Raw genomic sequence first — 23556 nt, forward strand, 5'->3', positions numbered from 1 at the left:
AGCTGGGATGCCTATGACTTTTGCACAGTACTGTATTTGTCAACATGGGGTGGAGAGCAAGTTTGTAAATCTGGTGGGAGCAAAGGATGTTGGGAATGGCAATGTTGGAGCACCGCAGAAGAGGTGTAGGGCGCATAACGGAAGAGTGTCGAGACTGGGGGTGGCGTGGATACAGACACCAGGCAAGATCGTTTGATTCCAAGTGATTGGTTTATTGATCATTATGGAATGTCTCTCCAATGTTTCTCACTCCGTCTCCTCTCCCTTTCCACTCTCAGTCCACGATAGAGACCCATATCAGGATCAGGTTTATCATCACTCACATATGACATGAAATTTGTGGGTTTTCCCGTGGCACCAGTACAGTGCAATACGTTAAATTACCACAGTACTGTGAAAGTCTTACACACCTGAGCTATATATATGTGCCTAAGGCTTGTGCACAGTACTATAGATAACAATTTACAAATGACCTAGTGCACACCACTAGTCACCAGCCTCAAAAACTCATGACCTAGTTAATCCCATCCCCACCCACAACTCCCCCCATTCAGATCTTTCTGGGAGTCCCACCACTTACGCAGATCCTTTCTTGCTGACCATTTCCCCTTCTTCATGATGCCTGTTCATGCTGAAAATGGAGTCACTGTGTTAAACAGGAATACCCTGGGCCTAAAACAGGACAAATATGGCTTGCACTCCTCCTCTCTTTAAAAAAAAAGTGTAAAGCCAACCTCTTGGATAAGTTCTGTAATGTAACACAATCTGTTATTTTTAAAGCAACCTAGGGATATTAAAACAACAAGTGCACACCATCTTTTTGGAAAAGTCAAGGTTGCTGGGTGGGCCATGTTTGCAATGTTTCTCTCTGTCTGTTTCTTTGTCCTGGACACATACAAATACTGCAGTGATGGTAGACTGCAGCCAGTGACCTGAGAGTTCACAGCAGTTTTTGTACATTGTGTTGGATGCTGCACCAAATCAGACAGTAATGGCTGGTGTGAGGATGCACTCTGATGGCAGTGTAGAATGGCAGTGTACCAGTATGTTCTGGCCAAGATGGAGTTTTACCAGTGTAGAATGGCAGTGTACCAGTGTGTTCTGGCCAAGATGGAGATTTACCAGTGTAGAACGGCAGTGTACCAGTATGTTCTGGCCAAGAGGACGATAGGAGAATACAGGGAGACTTGGATAGGCTGGGTGAGTGGGCAGATACTTGGCAGATGTCATTCAATGTGAATAAATGTGAAGTTATCCACTTTGGAAGCAGGTACAAAAGGGCAGAGTATTGTCTGAACGGTGTAGAGTTAGGTAAGGGAGAAATGCAAAGAGACCTAGGAGTCCTAGTTCACCAGTCAATGAAGGTGAATGAGCAAGTGCAACAAGCAGTGAAGAGGGCAAATGGAATGTTGGCCTTTGTTACAAGAGGAATTGAATACAAGAGCAAGGATGTCCGTTTGCATTTGTACAGGGCCCTGGTGAGACCACACCTGGAATATTGTGTACAGTTTTGGTCTCCAGGTTTAAGGAAGGACATTCTGGCAGTTGAGGAAGTGCAGCGTAGATTCACTAGGTTGATTCCTGGAATGGCAGGGCTGTCTTACGCAGAGAGATTGGAGAGATTGGGCTTGTACACGCTGGAATTGAGGAGATTGAGAGGGGATCTGATTGAAACGTTTAAGATAATTAAAGGATTTGATAGGATTGAGGCAGGAAATATGTTCCAGATGTTGGGAGAGTCCAGTACCAGAGGGCATGGATTGAGAATAAGAGGTCAGTTATTTAAAACAGAATTGAGGAAGAGCTTCTTCTCCCAGAGAGTTGTGCAGGTGTGGAATGCACTACCTCGGAAGACGGTGGAGGCCAATTCTCTGGATGCTTTCAAGAAGGAGCTAGATAGATATCTGATGGGTAGGGGAATCAAGGGATATGGGGTCAAGGCAGGGACTGGGTATTGATAGTGAATGATCAGCCATGATCTCAGAATGGCGGTGCAGACTCGAGGGGCCGAATGGTCTACTTCTGCACCTATTGTCTATTGTCTATTGTACCGGTATGTTCTGGCCAAGATGGAGATTTACCAGTGTAGAACGGCAGTGTAACAGTATGTTCTGGCCATGATGGAGTTTTACCAGTGTAGAATGGCAGTGTAGCAGTATGTTCTGGCGAAGATGGAGTTTTACCAGTGTAGAATGGCAGTGTACCAGTGTGTTCTGGCCAAGATGGAGTTTTACCAGTGTAGAATGGCAGTGTACCAGTATGTTCTGGGGGACCAGTGTAGAATGGCAGTGTACCGGTATGTTCTGGCCAAGATGGAGTTTTACCAGTGTAGAATGGCAGTGTACCAGTATGTTCTGGCGAAGATGGAGTTTTACCAGTGTAGAATGGCAGTGTACCAGAGTGTTCTGGCCAAGATGGAGTTTTACCAGTGTAGAATGGCAGTGTACCAGTGTGTTCTGGGGGACCAGTGTAGAATGGCAGTGTACCAGTATGTTCTGGCCAAGATGGAGTTTTACCAGTGTAGAACGGCAGTGTACCAGTGTGTTCTGGCCAAGATGGAGTTTTACCAGTGTAGAATGGCAGTGTACCAGTATGTTCTGGGGGACCAGTGTAGAATGGCAGTGTACCAGTGTGTTCTGGCCAAGATGGAGTTTTACCAGTGTAATGGCAGTGTACCAGTATGTTCTGGCGAAGATGGAGTTTTACCAGTGTAGAATGGCAGTGTACCAGTGTGTTCTGGCCAAGATGGAGTTTTACCAGTGTAGAATGGCAGTGTACCAGTATGTTCTGGGGGACCAGTGTAGAATGGCAGTGTACCGGTATGTTCTGGCCAAGATGGAGATTTACCAGTGTAATGGCAGTGTACCAGTATGTTCTGGCGAAGATGGAGTTTTACCAGTGTAGAATGGCAGTGTACCAGTGTGTTCTGGCCAAGATGGAGTTTTACCAGTGTAGAATGGCAGTGTACCAGTGTGTTCTGGGGGACCAGTGTAGAATGGCAGTGTACCAGTATGTTCTGGCCAAGATGGAGTTTTACCAGTGTAGAACAGCAGTGTACCGGTATGTTCTGGCCAAGATGGAGATTTACCAGTGTAGAACGGCAGTGTACCAGTATGTTCTGGCGAAGATGGAGTTTTACCAGTGTAGAATGGCAGTGTACCAGTATGTTCTGGCCAAGATGGAGTTTTACCAGTGTAGAATGGCAGTGTACCAGTGTGTTCTGGGGGACCAGTGTAGAATGGCAGTGTACCAGTATGTTCTGGCCAAGATGGAGTTTTACCAGTGTAGAATGGCAGTGTACCAGTATGTTCTGGCGAAGATGGAGTTTTACCAGTGTAGAATGGCAGTGTACCGGTATGTTCTGGTCAAGATGGAGTTTTACCAGTGTAGAATGGCAGTGTACCGGTATGTTCTGGCCAAGATGGAGATTTACCAGTGTAGAATGGCAGTGTACCAGTATGTTCTGGCCAAGATGGAGTTTTACCAGTGTAGAATGGCAGTGTACCAGTGTGTTCTGGGGGACCAGTGTAGAATGGCAGTGTACCAGTATGTTCTGGCCAAGATGGAGTTTTACCAGAGTAGAATGGCAGTGTACCAGTGTGCTCTGGCCAAGATGGAGATTTACCAGTGTAGAATGGCAGTGTACCAGTATGTTCTGGCCAGGATGGAGTTTTACCAGTGTAGAATGGCAGTGTACCAGTGTGTTCTGGCCAAGATGGAGTTTTACCAGTGTAGAATGGCAGTGTACCAGTATGTTTTGGGGGACCAGTGTAGAATGGCAGTGTACCAGTATGTTCTGACCAAGATGGAGTTTTACCAGTGTAGAATGGCAGTGTACCAGTGTGTTCTGGGGGACCAGTGTAGAATGGCAGTGTACTAGTATGTTCTGGCCAAGATGGAGTTTTACCAGTGTAGAACGGCAGTGTACCGGTATGTTCTGGCCAAGATGGAGATTTACCAGTGTAGAACGGCAGTGTGCCAGTATGTTCTGGCGAAGATGGAGTTTTACCAGTGTAGAATGGCAGTGTACCAGTATGTTCTGGCGAAGATGGAGTTTTACCAGTGTAGAATGGCAGTGTACCAGTGTGTTCTGGCCAAGATGGAGTTTTACCAGTGTAGAATGGCAGAGTACCAGTATGTTCTGGCCAAGATGGAGTTTTACCAGTGTAGAATGGCAGTGTACCAGTATGTTCTGGCGAAGATGGACTTTTACCAACTGCCTCACGAAGTACATACTCTGTCAAGCCTTTTTGATAATAAGATTTTTTTTTTAAGTAATTATTTTATTTCACTACTACCTTAAAACAACTATTACACACTTTATCTCATTTATTATAAAAAGTGAATTGTTTTGCTTTTAAGAATGAATATCAGTTTCAAACAATATTAATGATGCTCATTATTTATAATACACACATTACTCTTAAAATAAAGTTTGATCTGAATATGACCAGTTAGTGATCACTTTACTAATTCTGTGTTTGCTCCAGAGCATATTATAAATGGAACACACCGAAGACTACTACAAGATATTGATCAGTCAACGCAAGTCCTTGAAGCGGATGTGAAGAAGATAAACACTTTGAGCCATTATTGTGTATGTTGAAGATGTAATGCTGAAGCGTTATATGGCTTTGGAGTATTAGGAGCAGTTTTGAGCTCCTTCACGAGAATTACCGTGGGAATGAAAGGGTTAACATATGACGAACGTTTGATGGCTCTTGGCCTGTACTCACTGGAGTTTAGAAGAACAAGAGTGGATCTCATTCAAACCTATCAAGGAACGGCATGGATCCAGTGGACATGGAGAAGAAGTTTCCTACAGTGGTAGAGTCTAGAACCAGAGGGCACAGCTCAGAATAGGAGAATATCCCTAATCTATGGAATTCATTGTTACTGACAGCAGTGTAGGCCGTCATTGAGTACATTAAAAGTAGCGTTTGACAGTTCCTTAATTAGTAATGGTATCAAAGGTTACAAGGAGAAGGTGGGAGAATGGAGTTGAGAAGGACAATAAATCAGCCATGATGGAATTACACAGCAGAATCAATTGGCTGAATGGCCTAATTCTGCTCCTGCTCTTAGGAGGTCCATATAATTCATCAGCCACTTTTAATTTGTAGCACATCTTTGTTGCAAAGGAGCTAAGTAGAATCTGATGTGGGGGCACAAGTAGGAGGGGTGAAGAGATGAAGGGAGGAGACTGTTAGGTATGGGGTGAGGAGAACTGATTATGGAGGGGAACAAGTGGTGGAGATTTGGGGAAAAATATTGAATACAAGTTTTGAGCAAAAATGTAAGAATGGCACTCGAGAAGGGATCAGAGGGATGAGAGCAGGTTACCAGAGAAAGGAAAAAGGAGGTTATGAGAAGAAGGGAGAGACTGGATTGATGGGAAGGGAGCGGTTTAGGAAAAGGGAAAAGAAGTATGGGGAAGAAGAGGCAATGGGGAAGGGAAGAGGGGATGATGGGAAATGGCATAGGAGATTAGAGGGAGAGAGAATAAGACAATAGAAGAGGGGATATTGAGGTTCTGAGAAGTGGGTTTTAAGGGAAAGGAAGAGGTGGTCATGGGTAAAGAAAAGTGGAGGTTATAGTGAGGAAAGGAAGAGATGTTTCAAGAAGGAACAGGTTGGGAGAAAGAGCAACAACTAAAGATGAAAAACAACAGCTTACAGTGGGATAAACAAGGGCAAAAAGTAAAGAGGCTACAAGGAAGTGATAGAGATGATTACAGGATGAGGAGGGAATGAGATACTGTGTAGAAGGAAGTGTAGGTAATGGGCACAAGGTGAACAGGTGGAGGAGGCTTGTCGGTCTATTAAGAGACAATCGAGTTATGTGGAGAGCAGTGACAAGTGTGAGAACAGATTAAGAAGGGAGAGAACAACCAGGTTATCAAAGGAATGGTAAGGTGAACGGGTGAATTGGTGGGAAAGGTTATGGAAGAAGATGGAGAACAGAGAATGAAAAGGGAGGAGAGTTAGAGAGGAAGCGTATTCGAGACAGAAATAAGGTATTGTGATAGAAGGTTATGAGAGCAACATGGGGAAATAAATGATGAGAAATGAAGTGCTTATGTAGTTAACATTGTCAGTAACCTTTCATTCTTACAAATTGTTCAGATTCCAAATGGAGCATCAGTAGTTGTGGTAAGAAGAGCAAGAGATTCAAATCCAGGTAAAATATACTATCATTAATCTTCAAAATAATTGATTATATGTCTTGAATCTCAATAAATGTTTCATCAAATAGCTCATTAAAGGCTATGAAAGTTTCACTTCCTGGAGGTGCTACATGAAAATATAAAACAGTGAATTGTTGTTGTGCTTCTGGTTAGTGCTGTAAAACCTCAGATGGAAGTACACCTGGGGAAAGTATTAATTATATTGTCATAGAGTTGTACAACTCTGTAGCAAATTCGTCAGCTCACCCTATTGTATCTGTGAGCATTAATCTATTTACTCACATTAGGTCCAGGTAATAACGAGCCTTTTATGTCTTATCCTTTGTTCTTAAAGAATTTTGGATATTCTAAATAGAATTTAATTCTAAATCTTCACTTTCTTTAAAATTTGTTCCTAACTGAGGCAATATATAGATGTGATGCTATCTCTTTTCCATGCCTTGTTGCCCTGACTACAGCCAGATTCTACCATGTAGTATGAGATTAGAGTAACCTACTGACCAGTCCAAGTTCCATTGGAATGTACCTTTCCTTGATAAAGACAGATGAACTAGGTCTGACAAAAAAGTGACAGTTCTCTTGGTCACAATTCAGACACAAACCCATAAATTGCTCAAATTTCATTTACAATTTCAATTTTGTAATTTGGCACAGTGGATATGAGCTGTCAGTCTTTGGATTCTTAGTCTAGTAGCAGAAGTACAATGCTGCCAACCCTATGTATGTTAGATTGTGTTGTCTATTCTGAAAATAAATTGAGTCCAAATTAAAACTGCTGTGGCAGGCTAACCAAAGGGTTTGAAACAGCCGTATCGTTTGATATATATCAGTTCTTTATTCATCAAAGGATTTGAACCTGGGAACTGATCTATTCTCCACACTGATATCCCTTGTCTTTAGTACAAAATTCAAAATTAAACCTTTACATCCAAATTACTAACAGATTGTCCTAAACCATCCTCTTCCAGTTACTGTGGGTGATGAGTCTGCAGACAATCTTTGTCATTTGGTATGTATTTTGCACATTAGTTCAATTCTACTCACTATTTCCAGTGATTTGTTCTATTTGTGACAGTGCTCTGCTTTTTTAGATCTCACCACAGTCAGAACCTGTAGAATCTCCTGTACCAGAACAAGGCAAACAGAAGGTCAAGGTCAAAGAGATGTATCTAACAAAGCTGCTGTCCTCCAAGGTACCATACTATTGCTATTTCTTCACTGTATATTTATTTAACAACTACTTGTGCAGAAAAACATGGGACCAGGCAGAATACCAATGTGCACAATCTATATGAGCTGAACGGGATGTTTCTGTGCTGCAGTGCTCTATGACTCTTTACTTTAAAGTCCATTAAGGATCCATTGTAACTTCAGTACTCCCAAGTGACACCCCGTCGCTCATTATGAACAGCAGCCATGCCACGTGGGGTTGCTGCTTCTTGACAGCAAACTGCTAACGGGAGACATTTTTCCGCTCCTGAGTGGCAGAAACCAGTCTCTAATGGATTAACATGAGAGTCCAAAGTAACAGAATAGCAATAATGCTTTGAAAGATGTAAAGAAAAGATTAACTTTATCTGTCACGTGTACATCAAAACATACGGTGAAATGTGTTGTATGCATCAATCAATTCAATAAAGTTTCCTTCTGAACAGCCGTGTTTCTGGAGCCAACATAACATGCCAACAACTCACTAACCCTAACCCATATGCCTTTGGAACATGGGAGGAAACCTAGACAGTCATGGGGAGAATGTATAAACTCCTTACAGGCTGCAGCAGGAATTGAATCCCAATTTTACAGCTGGAACTGTAAAGTGATGCTCTCGCCACTATGATACCATGCTGACTCTGTGCTCCAGTGAGAGGAGAGGGATGGAGACTCCACAATCCTCAATTTCAGCTGCAATTGTCAGACAGGTCCGACAGTACGAGAACTATCATTGTAAATTTCTTCTCTTAAAAACTCCCCAGTTAGGGTTCTTGGGTCTTCAGTAGACAGACGTACAGATGCTTACTTCTGACTCATTACCCATGTACTGCCTTCCTGCATGCAGCCCACAAGAGCCAAGTTTCTCTTCCTCCCTTCTCTCAATTATATCTTCCTCTTGTAATGCACTATACTTTTCTGCTCCATTTCCTCAATGGGCTAAATAGCCTAATCTGTTCCTGTGTCTTATGGTCTTTATTTCTTCCCCCTTGTCCTTTATTCTTCTGGCTATTTTTGGTAGAATGAGGGGAGCCATGGTCATCTCTGTTGGATGGAAAGGTTGGTCAGGAAGGAGGGGATGTGTGAATAGTGCTCTGTGACACAGCATACTTATTTCATTAGCAATATAAACTATAATTTAGTTGTGCTGTAGAACTCAACTTGACATATGTAGAAGAACCATGGCTCAATACCATTGGTCTGATACCTATCCAGAAATATCACATTTCTTCCCACATTTGTTGTGTTCTACAGAAGGCATCATACCTGGGAGACAGGACATTAGCCCTCTCCTGCCAGCCTTTTTTACATGGTAGCCCCCACAAGTCTCTGGTATACCACCTTATTCCCTCGCCCAATCCAGAAAAGAATCTCTTTCCATGTTTAGACTGATCATGTCATCAAACTGTCTAGCTCCACACCTGCGTGCTCCCCTCCATTTGTTTTGCTGCTGTCTGGCTGTCGTGAGATAAGTTTGAGCAACAAATCTACATGGATAAAACACAAGAAAAAGTACATCTTTAAGAAGAATTACTCTAAAACATCCACAACCTCAGTTTGCATATTTCAGGCAGTATTTTTTGAGCTTATTTATGGGGAGCTGAACTTTTACAGCAAGTCCAATCCCAAAGGAGAAGGCAGTGCTTTGGCAACTCCCTGTTCACTGTAAAGGTACTTTCAAGGTGTCACTGGACACTGAGTTTGTGTGGTATTGAAAGGCTGGTGATATATTTCTAAGTCAGGATAGTGCTCAACTTGATAATGTTCTAATATGCCTGCTGCCCTTGTCCTTGTTGGCAGAAGGATAGGATTTGGGAGGCACTGTAGGAGTGGCCTGGTTGAAGAACTGCAGTGCATTTTGTAGATGACACATTCTGATGGAGGGAATAAATGTTTAGGGGTTGGATGGTCTGCTCATTAAGTCGGTCGCTTAGTTCTGAATGATGTCAATTTTCTTGAAAATGTTGGCACTGCATTCATCTAGACATGAGATAATGGTAAGTTCACCCTTCCTTTTGCTATTCTCATTGCACTTCTTCAGTCAGACCTTCAAATTTTGGTGATACCATTCATCCCGTCAGCTACCTGCAATCAGACATGGTCCATCCCCCTCAACGGTTCGATGTTTTCAGTTGGAAGTGTTGACATACCAGCTTTTTTCCATCTTTCACACATACCACTGATTTCTTGTTCCAGGTTGCACTTCAGCCTTACGTTGAGAATTTATTCAGAAGCATCTGGAGCATACAAAATTCCAAAGCACCTATTGCCATTCGGCACATCTTCGATATATTGCAGGCGCAAGCTTACAATAAGAAGATAACCGATCCTGATGTGTTGCATATCTGGAAGACGAATAGGTATTGAAGCTTGAACCAATGCATCCATTTACTGAGAGTTATTGAAGTTTTCCTTATGTCTTTTGAATGTTCAGGAAGTCTCAAATGCATCTTGGAAATCAACAGTGAATGATTTCACCTTCATGAAGAGACAGAGGTCAAAAGCCCCTCGTCCTTCCCTTTCTCCAGTGGTCTACTATCTCTCCATCAGATCCCTTCTTCTTCAGCCTTTTGCCTCTTCCACCTATTACCTCATTTCATTCCCCTTCCCCACCCACACACCTTCTCCCTCACCTGATTTCACTTATCATCTCCCAGCTTGTATTCCTTCCCACCTTCCACACCCATTCACTTTGGCTTCTTCCCCATTAATTTCCAGTCTTGATGAAGAGTCTCAGCCTAAAACATTGACTCTATTCCTCTCTACAGAGGCTGTCTGAACTGTTGAGTTCCTCCAGCATTTTGTGCTTGTACCTCTGGTTTTCCAGCATTTGCAGAATCTCTTGTGTTTAACATATAATTTACAGGATTGGAAGGTGTATGTAACCTCACCTGATGTTCAGGAGATAGAAGAAGGTCTGTACCACCTAATTCATTCTTCAGTCTTCCTCGCCTTACCCAGGTACACCAACATCAACAGAGATGCTGCAAAAAACCAATGTCGAGACTCTAAAGGGCTTCACAAAGGCAGTTGTTTGCAGACAGTGCTCCCAGTCAACCCATTGACTCCTGGCTTAAAGGAGCCACAGTATCTACTGCCCTGAGGTGACAAGACTCTTCCCTGCTTTATTAGGAAGAACCAGGGCTGATTAGACTGAGCAGGAGATTGATTAGATAATTAACAACAGACATAAGGCATTGGAAGCCTTATGTTTCTCAAAAAGAAACTACTTTCCAGCAACCTGGAGGCAGAGGTCTTGCTGAAGACCTGTGGACCTATAGAACAGATAGTGGGTGGAAAAAGATGGACTCAGCAACTGGCTGAAAGGTATGGCATGCATGGGTTCTTCATAGTGTCTAGGCCATCTACAATCCAAGCAACACACACAAAATGCTGGAGGAATTCATCAGGCCAGGTAGCATCAATGGAAGAGAGTAATCAGTCAACGTGTTGGGCTGACCCTTCATCAGGACTGGAAAGAAAAAGATGAGAAATCAGATAAAGAAGTTGAGGGAGGGGAGGAAGAAGTACAAGGTGGTAGGTGAAACTGGGAAGTTGATTGGTGAACGAGATGAAGGGCTAGAGAAGAGGGAATCTGATAGCAGAGGGTGGAAGACCATGGAATAAAGAAAAGGGGGAGGAGCACCAGAGGGGGGAGTTGAGTAGATAAGGAGTTAAGCTGAGAGAGGGAAATGAGAATGGGGGGAATGGTGAAGTGGGGAGGCAATTACTAGAAGTTCGAGAAATTAATGTTCATTCCATCAGGTTGGAGGGTACCCAGAAAGAATATAAGGTGTTGCTCCTACAACCTGAGTGTGGCCTCATTGTGGCAGTAGAGGAGGCCATGGACTGACATGTCAGAATGGGAATGGGAAATAAAATTGAAATGTGTGACCACTGGGAGATCCTGCTTTTTCTGGCAGACGGAGTGTACATGCTCAGCGAAACAGTCTCCTAATCTACTTCAAGTCTCACCGACAATCCAAATAACCAAGGCACTCACTGCTAATATGAATCCCTTCAGTGATCTTCTCCATTGTTGGGGTCTTGTCTGATAATGGTACAATACTATCTAATACTATTCTGAGGACCTTGTGTAGGTTATTGCATAATCCTTAAAGTTCTAATTTTTCAATTGACATGGCTACGTTTTAACAATGTATTCTCTTTTTCCAGTCTCCCTCTCCGCTTTTGGATAAATATTATTAAGAACCCACAGTTTGTGTTTGATATTGAGAAGACCCCGCACTTGGACAGCTGCCTCTCTGTCATTGCACAGGCTTTCATGGATTCATTCTCCCTATCATCACAACACCTTGGGAAGGTAATTATGTAAGAGCTGATATCAAACTGGAAGTATAAATTGGGTACCTGTGGAATACGTACTGATTGAGGCCCACTCTAGTATACACCTGGTCAGTTAAATCACCCATTTGTCACAGAGCTCCTCTCATACATCTAACCAGCTGTATACAGATCCGTCACCTACACTTGATATATAATAAAAATGTACCATAAACTGAACTTTACAGACTAAGCCTGCCTTTCATATATCTCACACATTTAATTTTCCCATTATACGTTCTAAAAGTTATTTACCCAATCATTTGATACATCCCATTAATGTCTGTGCTCATTGAACTCTGTCACAGGAACAGCCTTTATCTGCTTTCCTTGATAGAAGTGCCCTTTATATACTCAACCTGCCTTTTATACTCAACTTACATTCATTACACAAACATCATACACCTTACCTTCGCATTCTGCTTGGCATTCTTGCTATCTTGCAACCTACTGTAGTCAAGAAGGGTCTTGGCCCAAAATGTTAACTCTTTATTCCCCTCCAAAGATGCTGCCTTCAGCCAGTGGTGGTGTCGTGGCATCAGACTTCGAGGCAGATGGTCCTGGCTGCCTCTTTGCATGCATTCCATCTGTGCTGGATTGACCATTGAGCTAGCAAATCAGCCTCATAAAGAAAATGCTAAGGAAACAGCAAAATATTCTGCCTGATGTGCCACAAGGCAAGAGAAATGGAACAACAAAGATGCTGCCTGACCTGCTGAATCCTCAGGCATTTTGTGTGATAATGTACCATAATTTCACCCAGACGTTCAATGCTGGGCTCTCAATTTGTCTACTTTTCTAACTGTGGGTGTTGCTTTTACTTGTTCAGAAGAACTAATTAAGATCAGGATCAAGTGGGATGACCGAGTGCTAAATGACTAACCAAATTATAATTGCTCCTGCCTTAACACCAGGTTAAAATTAAAATCAGAATTGATGATTTTGTCACATATATTGTGGCAACATTAACTTGTGTTCCCATCACTGCTTGCTTCTGAAAATTGAGCTCAGATTTAAAAATATAGAACTATAATTTAAAAATTTAAATTAACATTAAGAGTACTTTTCAATGACTGTCTGAAAACATAGATAAAGTAGGGCAGCATAGTAATGTACAGGTTAGTGTACAGCTATTACAGCGCCAATGACCAAGGTTCAATTCTGCCGCTCTCTGTAAAGAGTTTGTATGCTCTCTCCATGACCACGTGGGTTTCCTCTGGGTGCTCCGCTTTCTTCCCACATTCCAAGGACACACGGACAGGGTTAGTGAGTTGTGGGCATGCTATAATGCCACAGGAAGCATGATGACACTTGCAAGCTGCTCAACACAATCCTCGCCGACTGGATGCAGATGACGCATTTCATGGTATATTTTGATATTTCGATGTGCAGTACATGTGACAAATAAAGTTAATCTTCGGTCTTTATCTTTTCTTTACATAAGTAGTTTAACATCATCAGAGGCTGATGGGTAATCTGTCCTCGTTGGGACTCAACAGCCTTCTCTGTAACCAGATCTTGGACTTCTTGATGGAAAACCCCCCACACTCCATGACACTGAGCACTGGTGTACTCCAGGGTTGTGTGCTCAGCCCACTGCTGTTCACACTGCTGACTCAAGACTGCACTGCCAGGTTCAGCTCAAACTGCAGCATCAAGTTCACTGATGATACTACAGTATCATCAACAATGATGAGTCAGCATACAGAGAGCAAGTAGAGAGGGTTGTCAAATGGTGAGTCAACCTGGACAACAGAGTTGATTACGGGCTTCAGGAAGGCACAGACTGACCACTCTCTATTGCGCATCAATGGCTCTGCTATGGAGAGACTGAAGACCACCAAGTTCCTTGTTGTGCACTAACAGACAACCTTAACTTGGACCCACAACTCCCGCTCACTAGTCGAGAAGACAGAGTAGCATCAGAGTAGTATATTATATTACATTATAGTACTGTAAAAACTGCCAAGATCTCCCTCCCTTACCCCCATTTACCAGCAGCTTTGCTGATGAAAGGCTCAAAGCATAGGTGCGGATCCCTACCACCCATCCAACAATCTCTTTGACCCACTATCGTCAGGAAGGAGGTACAGAAGCATCAGGACTAGGGCTGCCAGACTGGGTAACAGCCTCTTCCCTCAGGCTGTGAGACTAATGAATACCCGGCTACCACGGACTATCATTGGGACAGCTGTTCACTGTCTACCTGTGCTGTGCTTTACTACATGCATTTTAAATTATATTTTATAACATATTTATGGTATAATATTTTGGTTTATGTGCTGTGTGTGATATATGTTGTGTGGGTACACCGTTAGATGACAATAAACGAACTTGTTCTAACAGTAGGTATGAAGGAGATGCATTTAATTCAGTAACAAGTTTGAGATGACAGGGATGGGAGAGGAGAGGGCCCTTTACTTAAGGCTGTTCCCCTGTCCAGTCAGATCTTGGCTGGTCAGTTTCATTTACAGTGTTTAACTGACAAGATTTGCATGATCTGTCCTTCTTTTGCACATTGAATGTTTGTCAGTCTTCATTACATGGCTTTTCATTGATTCTATTACGTTTCTTTATTTTCCTGTGGGTGACTGCAACAAAGTGAATCTCCAGATTAATTTTACAATAAATCTTGAAATTTATTGCCTCAAGATATCACAAAGTGTGTATGGTTTACACACCTTGATAATAAATTCATTTTGAACTTTGGATATATTACCCTCTCAGGATTAGCTCAGTGTTGTTTGAATGAGAAGATTATGGGTTCACACCCCATTCTGGATCCCTGAGCAGCTTGTCCAAGATGGAAGAAATACAGCATCACTGCAGCTGCCATTTTCTATATAAGATGTTAAACCAAGATCTTTTTTGCTGTTGGTTTGGTTTAAAAGAAGACCATAGGCACAGTTTTGAAAAGGAACAGAGCTAATTCACAACTTCCTGTCTGATATTTCAATCGCCATCAGCAAGAACAGATTGAACTTTTCGGATACTGTATTCCAAAACAAAAACAGCTCTGCTAAAATTATTGATCTGTTTGTACTAAATCAAACTACTGAACGATCCTTTTTACTTCTCAATGTCATGTTATACCTTTCACTCTCAATGTCTTATTAATTTGTGTCGATGTGCAAATTAACTAACAGGTTGCAGATTTAATTAATTGTTGCATTAGTTGTCCTAATGTTCCTCCCTACAAACACTGAGTATTTCCAACATCCAAATAACTTATTTTTATCTGAAGAATTTATTTGGTCATCAGAATAATATTGTTACCTCACTGTGAGCTCATTGGCTGTTGCAGCATTGTAGCAGCTACTGCACTTCTGTAAAATTTCATTGACATTGTCTGATACTATAAAAGACATAATAGAAATGCATGTTACTTCTTTTCAGCATTCTCCAACAAATAAAGTGCTTTATGCCAGAGATGTTCCACGTTACAAGGAGGAAGTGAGAATCTATTACCGGCAAATTGCTGATCTGGGTTCAGTGAGCAAGGAGGAGATGGAGATCTTTCTCATGGAGGAATCCCAGGTACTAAGTTTTAAGCCAAAAATTCCTGAGCCAGTTCATTTTATCTCCAGATGGTAATATTTTAACAATGTGATTATTTCCTTTCAGAAACATCAGAATGAATTTAAAGAAAAGGATGCGATGATTGAACTAGGGAAATATATCCAAAAATATTCTGCTCAGGTAATGGACGTTGTATTGACGTAATGGTTGAACACAACATCATTTAACAGGCCAGATAATCCAAGAACTCTTTGACACGTGTTCTGTTAGTGTTGCTAACCCCCTCCAAACTCAGGGCAAAGGCAGTGAATAAAGTTGGGGAGAGGCATGGGAGTGAGCCGGGTGACACTGACTCCCCTTATCGACCTCTGCTTATTTTTCCAGCTGGAAAGCAGAACGGAGAATGAGGGTCTGCAAGACATGAGGGAAGCCATTTCAGAGATCCGTGAGTACTTCCACCACAAGTCCACCTGTGCATGGGAATGAGCTGTCTCCTCGGCATGGATTTGCAGACTTTGATCCCAGGTCACATCAATGGCTGGGCTTCCGGTGCCCATTCCCACTCCTGCCCCCTGCCCTATGGCTTGGTGCCCACAGAGACATTCAGCCCAGACTGGTCACCAGGTGCCACTCCACCTGGGCACAACTCTGCAGCCAATCTACCAGTGAATGGAAGGTTCCTGCTCTGACTCCTTGAAGATTTATACTGTTCGACATTTTTACTACAATCACTATTTTAATGTATAATTTGTTTAAGTCTACAAGTCAACTGGACATTTTCACCCAAATAAAAATCAGGAAAAAAACTGCAGGTATTGTAAATCTAAAATCAAGAAAGAAGATATTGTTAATGCTCAGCGGGTCAAGCGGTAACTGTAGGAAGAAAAACTAGTCATGTTTGGCACACAAACTCAATTGAAAAGGTTTGGTTTACACAGCAGGTCAAGCTGTTTGAACTACTGAGTTATTCCAGTCTCTGTCTCTGTTCTGGATTCTAACATCGGTAGTCTTTTGTTAATTTACTTTATTGTGGGAAATCTGTTAAATTTAAAAATTAAGCTAATATGCATTTTGCACAATTGTTAATTATGTAAAATAAATTTTAAAAAATTATGTTTACATAGCACACACAAAAAATGCTGAAGGAACTCAGCAGGTCAGGCAGGATCAGGACCGATGAAGGGTCTTAGCCCAGCATCGACTCTCTCCAGGGAAACAGGTCAACCTATTGAGTTCTTCCAGCATATTTTGTGTGTTGCTTCATTCCAGCATCAGCAGAATCTCTTGTCTCTATATTACATAGCTATTAACACTGTATTCCAAAACAAAAACTGCACTGCTAAAGTTATTCATTGTGTTTGCACTAAATCAAACTACTAACTGAATCGTTCTACTTTACAATGTAATCTTGTACCTTTCATTCTCAATGTTACATATTAATTTGTGTCAATGTGCAAATTACTTAACACACTGCAGGTTTGAATTTTGTTGTATTTAGTTGGCATCTTACTTCCCAGTAAATGAAATCTGGAATTTTCCATATTTTATCAGAATAAATACAAGAAATCACTTATGAAGTGACTTTTTGTAAAACATTTACAGTGTATACATTGTTTTAATTTGTGTGTGGTTACTTTAAAAAGTAAATATTTATTAATTTTACAGCATGAATAAGTGATGCTGACCAAAGAGCCATGGGTCTCTGCAACACATTTTCATCAGCCCTGGTTCAAGTTCTACCTGGGGTTTGAGTAAACAATTTTGGGCAGATCCCCCATGCAGTGAGGGAGATAATATAGAGTATGAGAGAGATACTGTTTGTCTGTATTGATCAGAAGGCTGAGTACAGGGTTAATGGTTACTTAGGAGTGTGGATGAACAGAGGGACCTTGGGGTTCAAATCCATACATCCCTCAAGGTCACTGCATAGGTTGATAGGATAGTTAAGAAGGCCTATGGGATGCTAGACTTCATTAACAGGGATATTGAGTTCAAGAGTAGAGAGGTCATGTTGCAACTCTACAAATCTCTGGTGAGACCACACTTACAGTATTGTGTTCATTTTTGGTCACATTATTATAAGAAGGATGTGGAAGCTATGGAGAAGGTGCAGATAAGATTTACCAGGATGTTGCCTGGACAAGGTTAGCAGAGCTGGGACTTTTTTCTTTGGAGTGTAGAAGGATGAGAGGGGACTTGATAGAGGTCTACAAGATTATGAGAGGCATAGATAGGGTGGATAGCCAGTACTTGTTTCCCAGGGCATGAATAGCAAACACCAGAGGGCATATGTACAAAGTCAGGGAAGTTTAGGGGAAACATCAGGGGTAAATTTTTTACACAGAGGGTTGTGGGTGCCTGGAATGACTTGCCAGGGATGGTGGTGGAAGCTAAAACATTAGGGGTATTTAAGAGCCTCTTGGACAGGCACATAGATGAAAGAAGAATAGAGGGTTATGGGGTAGTGTGGGTTTAGTACTTTATTTTAAGGAATATATGAGTCGGCACAACATCAAGGGCCGAAGGGCCTGTACTGTAATGTAGTGTTCTAGTGTCTAGTGACCACCAAGCTGCCACTTACATGAATCCTACATTAATTGTATTTTTATTCCTGTTACATTCTCTCTAACACCACATTCTACCACTGACCTACACTCAAATGGCAATACCTTTTCAATAGGATATTAAACCAAGGGGCCCCTTCCTTTCTTTTTCAAACTGCTACTGGATTTTTTTTGGTTATAGCTAGCAAGGAATAATCATTTTGCTGTGATATATTTGGATTTTCAAAAGGCTTTTGGTAAGGTATCACACTGAAGTTACTAAAATTAAGGTATTGGGGAACAACTAACAGGTTGGAAGACTGTGAACATTGGGATACCACAAAGATTGATGCTGCAGCCCCATTTGTTCCACAACAAATTATTTGCATGAGGGAATCAGGCAAGGTGTTGATGCAAAGCTAAGTTGTTGAGTCAGCTGGTAGGAGAATGCAGAGAGGCTTTAGGGGGATATAGATTGTGTAAGTGAATGGGTAAGATTACGTCAGATGGAATATAGTTAGACCATTTGGAGGAGCATTCATTTGAAATAGAGACAAATGAGTTGGTGTTTAGGGGAGGTCTTTGAAGTGCAAACAGCTAGAAAGGTAAAGAGTATTATGATCATTTTTGTAAGAAGATTTCATTAGAAGAGTAAAGAATTCTTGCAAATCGTACAAGGTCCTGTTAAGGCTACAACTGAAAGGTTGTGCATATGTCTGGTCTTACAACCCAGAGAAGAACCACAGGGCCTCCGTTGGTCAGGTTTGACCATAGATGCTGCATCTTAGCTGTATACACAAGCCAGGGCAGTACAATATGGAGAGCAAGCTGTTACTCATGCAGTAGGCTCCACACAGCAAAGGTTGAGCAGAGTGATTACTGAGATAGTAGGTTTGTTGAATGAGTAGACAGGGCCAATGCTATCTAAGAATTTGAGATGATTGGTGATCTCAAAGAGATCTACAAAATTCTTATGGTGTCTCACAGGGTAGATGCAGGGATGAAGTTTTCCCTTGCTGGTTTGTCTTCCAACGAGGGATCAAAACAAGGGTCATCCTTGTGGTACCGAAATGAGAAATTTTGCAGAAAAGAGTGAATCTTTGGCATTCTCAATCTCAGAATCCAGTGGAGATTCAGTGTTGAATATATAAAAATAGGATGGGATGGGTTTTTGGAAAAGGAAATTTAGGAAAATGGGATTACCACAGGAAGGTGGTGTTGAGCTAAAAGGTCAGCACGAGCTACTTAAAAGGCAGAAAGGCCATGAATGTCAGCACATCCCACTCCTCCTTCAGTTTCATGGAGGCAAAGAATAACATTGCTTGGAAACAGATCACACTGACCATCAGTTACACTCATCCTGCAGTATCCCAATTTATTCTCCCCACTCCCATCAATTCTTCCCTGAGATTTTGCCAGTCGCCTATACACTGGGAAAGCCTACAGTACCAATTAACCATGTCTTTTTGATGTGGAAAGAAACCAGAGGAAACCCATTTAGTCAAGGGGAAGAGCATTCAAACTCGACATATCAGCACCCAAGGTCAGGATTAGACTATGGTCACTGGGGCTGCAAAGTAGCTGTTCCATTGTTATTTTAACTCTTCTATGTACACTGTCCTAAACAAAGAAACATTTCTTGAGACAGAAACAAACTATTTTAGATAGTTTCCACACATTGCTGCTGTGGTTGTTGTATTAGATCAGCACTCCTATTCACGACTCGTGTGAATGTTCAAAATCTTGTAATATGAAATAAAGCAACTGTTAATGTCAAAGGCAGCCAATCATCTCCAAAGATAAAAATTAAAAAAAAATCTAAATAACAAATTTGACTAAGGTATATACACTCAGTGGCCACTTTATTAGGTACACCTGCTTGTTAATGCAAATATCTAATCAACCAATCATTTGGCAGCAGCTCAATGCATAAAAGTATGTAGATGTGGTCAAGAGGTTCAGTTGTTGTTCAGACTAAACATTAGAATAGGGGAGAAATGCGATCTAAGTGACTGGCCATGGAATAATTGTTGATACCAGACAGGGTGGTTTGAGTATCTCAGAAACTGCTGATCTCCTGGGATTTTTATACTCAACATTCTCTGGAGTTTCTCTGGAGAAATAGTAAGGGACCGAGGGTCTAGTGAGATGGAGGAACTGAGGGAAATACATGTTAGTAGGGAAGTGGTATTAGGTAAATTGAAGGGATTAAAGGCAGATAAATCCCCAGGGCCAGATGGTCTGCATCCCAGAGTGCTTAAGGAATAGTGGATATATTAGTGATAATTTTTCAAAACTCCTTAGATTCTGGATTAGTTCCTGAGGATTGGAGGGTGGCTAATGTAACCCCACTTTTTAAAAAAGAAGGGAGAGAGAAACCGGGGAATTATAGACCAGTTAGCCTGACATCGATAGTGGGGAAAATGCTAGAGTTGGTTATCAAAGATGTGATAACAGCACATTTGGAAAGAGGTGAAATCATCGGACAAAATCAGCATGGATTTGTGAAAGGAAAATCATGTCTGACGAATCTTATAGAATTTTTTGAAGATGTAACTAGTAGAGTGGATAGGGGAGAACCAGTGGATGTGGTATATTAGGATTTTCAAAAGGCTTTTGACAAGGTCCCACACAGGAGATTAGTGTGCAAACTTAAAGCACATGGTATTGGGGGTATGGTATTGATGTGGATAGAGAATTGGTTGGCAGACAGGAAGCAAAGAGTGGGAGTAAATGGGACCTTTTCAGAATGGCAGGCTGTGACTAGTGGGGTACCGCAAGGCTCAGTGCTGGGACCCCAGTTGTTTACAATATATATTAATGATTTGGACGAGAGAATTAAATGCCGCATCTCCAGGTTTGCAGATGACACGAAGCTGGGCAGCAGTGTTAGCTGTGAGGAGGATGCTAAGAGGATGCAGGGTGACTTGGATAGGTTAGGTGAGTGGGCAAATTCATGACAGGTGCAATTTAATGTGGATAAATGTGAGGTTATGTGAGGTTATTTGGTTGCAAGAACAGGAAAACAGATTATTATCTGAATGGTGGCTGACTAGGAAAAGGGGAGGTGCAACGAGACGTGGGTGGCATTGTACACCAGTCATTGAAGGTGGCCATGCAGGTACAGCAGGCGTTGAAAAAGGCAACTGGTATGTTGGCATTCATAGCAAAAGGATTTGAGTACAGGAGCAGGGAGGTTCCACTGCAGTTGTACAAGGCCTTGGTGAGACTGCACCTAGAATATTGTGTGCAGTTTTGGTCCCCTAATCTGAGGAATGACATTCTTGCCATAGAGGGAGTACAGAGAAGGTTCACCAGATTGATTCCTGGGATGGCAGGACTTTCATATGAAGAAAGACTGGATCGACTAGGCTTATAGTCACTGGAATTTAGAAGATTGAGGGGGGATCTTATTGAAATGTATAAAATTCTAAAGGGATTGGACAGGCTAGATGCAGGAAGATTGTTTCCGATGTTGGGGAAGTCCAGAATGAGGGGTAACAGTTTAAGGATAAAGGGGAAGTCTTTTAGGACCGAGATGAGGAAAAACTTCTTCACACAGAGAATGGTGATTCTGTGGAATTCTCTGCCACAAGAAACAGTTGAGGCCGGTTCATTGGCTATATTTAAGAGGGAGTTAGATATGGCCCTTGTGGCTAAAGGGATCAGGGGGTAGGGAGAGAAAGCTGGTACAGGGTTCTGAGTTGGATGATCAGCCATGATCATACTGAATGGCGGTGCAGGCATGAAGGGCCAAATGGCCTACTCCTGCACCTATTTTCTATGTTTCTATGTTTACAGAGAATAATGCAAAAAACAAAGAAACATCCAGCGAGTGGCAGTTCTGTGGGCAAAAATGCCTTGTCAATGAGAGAGGAGAGAGGTCAGAGGAGAATGGCCAGACTGGTTCAAGCTGACAGGAAATCAACAGTAACTTAAGTAAACACGTTACAACAGTTGTATGCAAAACAGCATCTCTGAAAACACAACACGTCATACCTTAAGGTTGATTGGCTACAGCAGCAGGTGACCATGAACATACACTCAATGGCCAATTTGTAGATACAGGAAGTACCTAACAAAGTGACCACCGAGTGTACAGTTGCATGAAAGTTTGTGAATCCTTTGCAATTGTCTGGTTTCTGCATTAATTACTCATAAAATATAATTTGATCTTCATCTAAGTCACAATTAATAGACAAACACAACCTCCCTACACTAATAATACACAAACAATTGTACTTTTCATGTCTTTATTGAACACATTGTTTAATCATTCAGAGTCCAGGTTGGAAAAAATATGTCAACCTTTGTACGAGGGGTGATTGTTAAGTCTGTGGCCTAAAGTAGGCGTCGTCAATTTTAGAAAACCTAGCACATTTATTTTTCAACATAGTCCCCTCCTACATTTACACACTTAGTCCAGCGGCCATGGAGCATCCAGATCATGGACTTCCAGAAAGTGTCCACAGCAGGGGTGACTGAAGTTTGTGGCCTAAGGTAGAAGGAGATGAGTTATACAGCTCTTGTTACATGCACATGCAGTTCAACTCTTTGAGTGATTATTCAGAAAGTTTGAATAACTCATCACGGGTGATTGATAAGTTCGTGGCCTAAGGTAGAGTTATTAACTTCAAACTTTCTGCATAGGCATCTTGCTGCAGAGAGAGAGAGAGAGAGAGAGAGAGATATGACTTAATATTATGACTTTAGCTGATTGTTTACCTTTGCTCCAAGGACACTTTCTTTGCCTGCTTGTAAGATTCTTGCAGAGACAGCAAGACAGAGCTGGTTTGTTGGACATCCAGCAAGTAATGATAAAAAGCAGGTCTGCGAAGACACAGGCAGGCACACCAGAGGACACTGAAAGAGCGTTGTGCACCCACGTGAAGGTGGGGGTTTGGAGGATCGATTCGGGAGAATCGATCAGTGGCTCACAGTGTGTGAAGGTGCAACCGGTGGGGACTTGTGTGTCCACCCATGCATGAGTGACAGGTCTACCACTGAAGAATGGTCGTACAGGGTCATAGTCGGTGACCATAACAGGACAGGAAGACAACAGAAGGTTCAACGGCAACTGCATCACCTCTTGTTCTCGCTCTCTCTCTCCCCCCAACGGTACACTAGCAACTACCTCGACCTAAACTGAACCGAACTCTGAACCATTGTAAGACTATTCATTTACTCCTAGACTTTGAAAGAGCTTGGTTTTGATTCTTATTTCCACACTTCTGTATATATCATTGCTAACCTGTTTCATATATTTGCAAGTTCCAGACATTTTTGCATGTATTTTTCTGTTACCCTTGCATTCTTATTCATCTCCTTCAGCACTGCCGTTGTGCTCTTGGTGTGATCCTTACAGGACGCCCACTCTTAGAGGAAGTAGCAACAATACTGAATTTCCTCCATTTGTAGACGATTTCTCTACTGTGGACTGAAGAACACTCAGGTCTTTAGAAATGCTTTCATAGCCTTTTCCCACTTCATGCATCTCTACAATTCTTCTACAGTCCTCTGAAAAGTTGTTTTGATCAAGACATGATACTCATGAGAAGAGCAGGCTATCAGTAATCTAACTTTGTGTCTTTTTTTAATAGGACAGGGCACCTGTACAATCCACATCTCCAATCTCATCTCATTGATTGGAACACCTGACTCCAAAGAGCTTTTGCAGAAGTCATTACCCCAGAGTTTCACAAACTTTTTGAGTCTGATTGTTTAAATGGCATACTCAGTATTAACAAGTACAAT

The 23556-nt window shown here is 41.9% G+C and overlaps 1 protein-coding gene across 1 annotated transcript in view; it reads left to right on the forward strand.

The window, feature by feature from the left end:
• Positions 1-16841, forward strand: part of plxnc1 (plexin C1) — a 229139-nt gene extending 212298 nt beyond the window's left edge. The window contains exons 26-34 of the mRNA XM_059987740.1: positions 4491-4597; positions 6126-6180; positions 7156-7196; positions 7279-7380; positions 9593-9756; positions 11573-11720; positions 15137-15277; positions 15365-15439; positions 15644-16841. Coding sequence (XP_059843723.1) covers positions 4491-4597; positions 6126-6180; positions 7156-7196; positions 7279-7380; positions 9593-9756; positions 11573-11720; positions 15137-15277; positions 15365-15439; positions 15644-15745 — 935 coding nt within the window. The 3' untranslated portion in view covers positions 15746-16841. The remainder of the gene's footprint in view (positions 1-4490; positions 4598-6125; positions 6181-7155; positions 7197-7278; positions 7381-9592; positions 9757-11572; positions 11721-15136; positions 15278-15364; positions 15440-15643) is intronic.
• Positions 16842-23556: the final 6715 nt, after the last annotated feature.

The sequence above is a fragment of the Hypanus sabinus genome, chromosome 13 (assembly GCF_030144855.1).
Source record: "Hypanus sabinus isolate sHypSab1 chromosome 13, sHypSab1.hap1, whole genome shotgun sequence".
Lineage (NCBI taxonomy): Eukaryota > Metazoa > Chordata > Chondrichthyes > Myliobatiformes > Dasyatidae > Hypanus > Hypanus sabinus.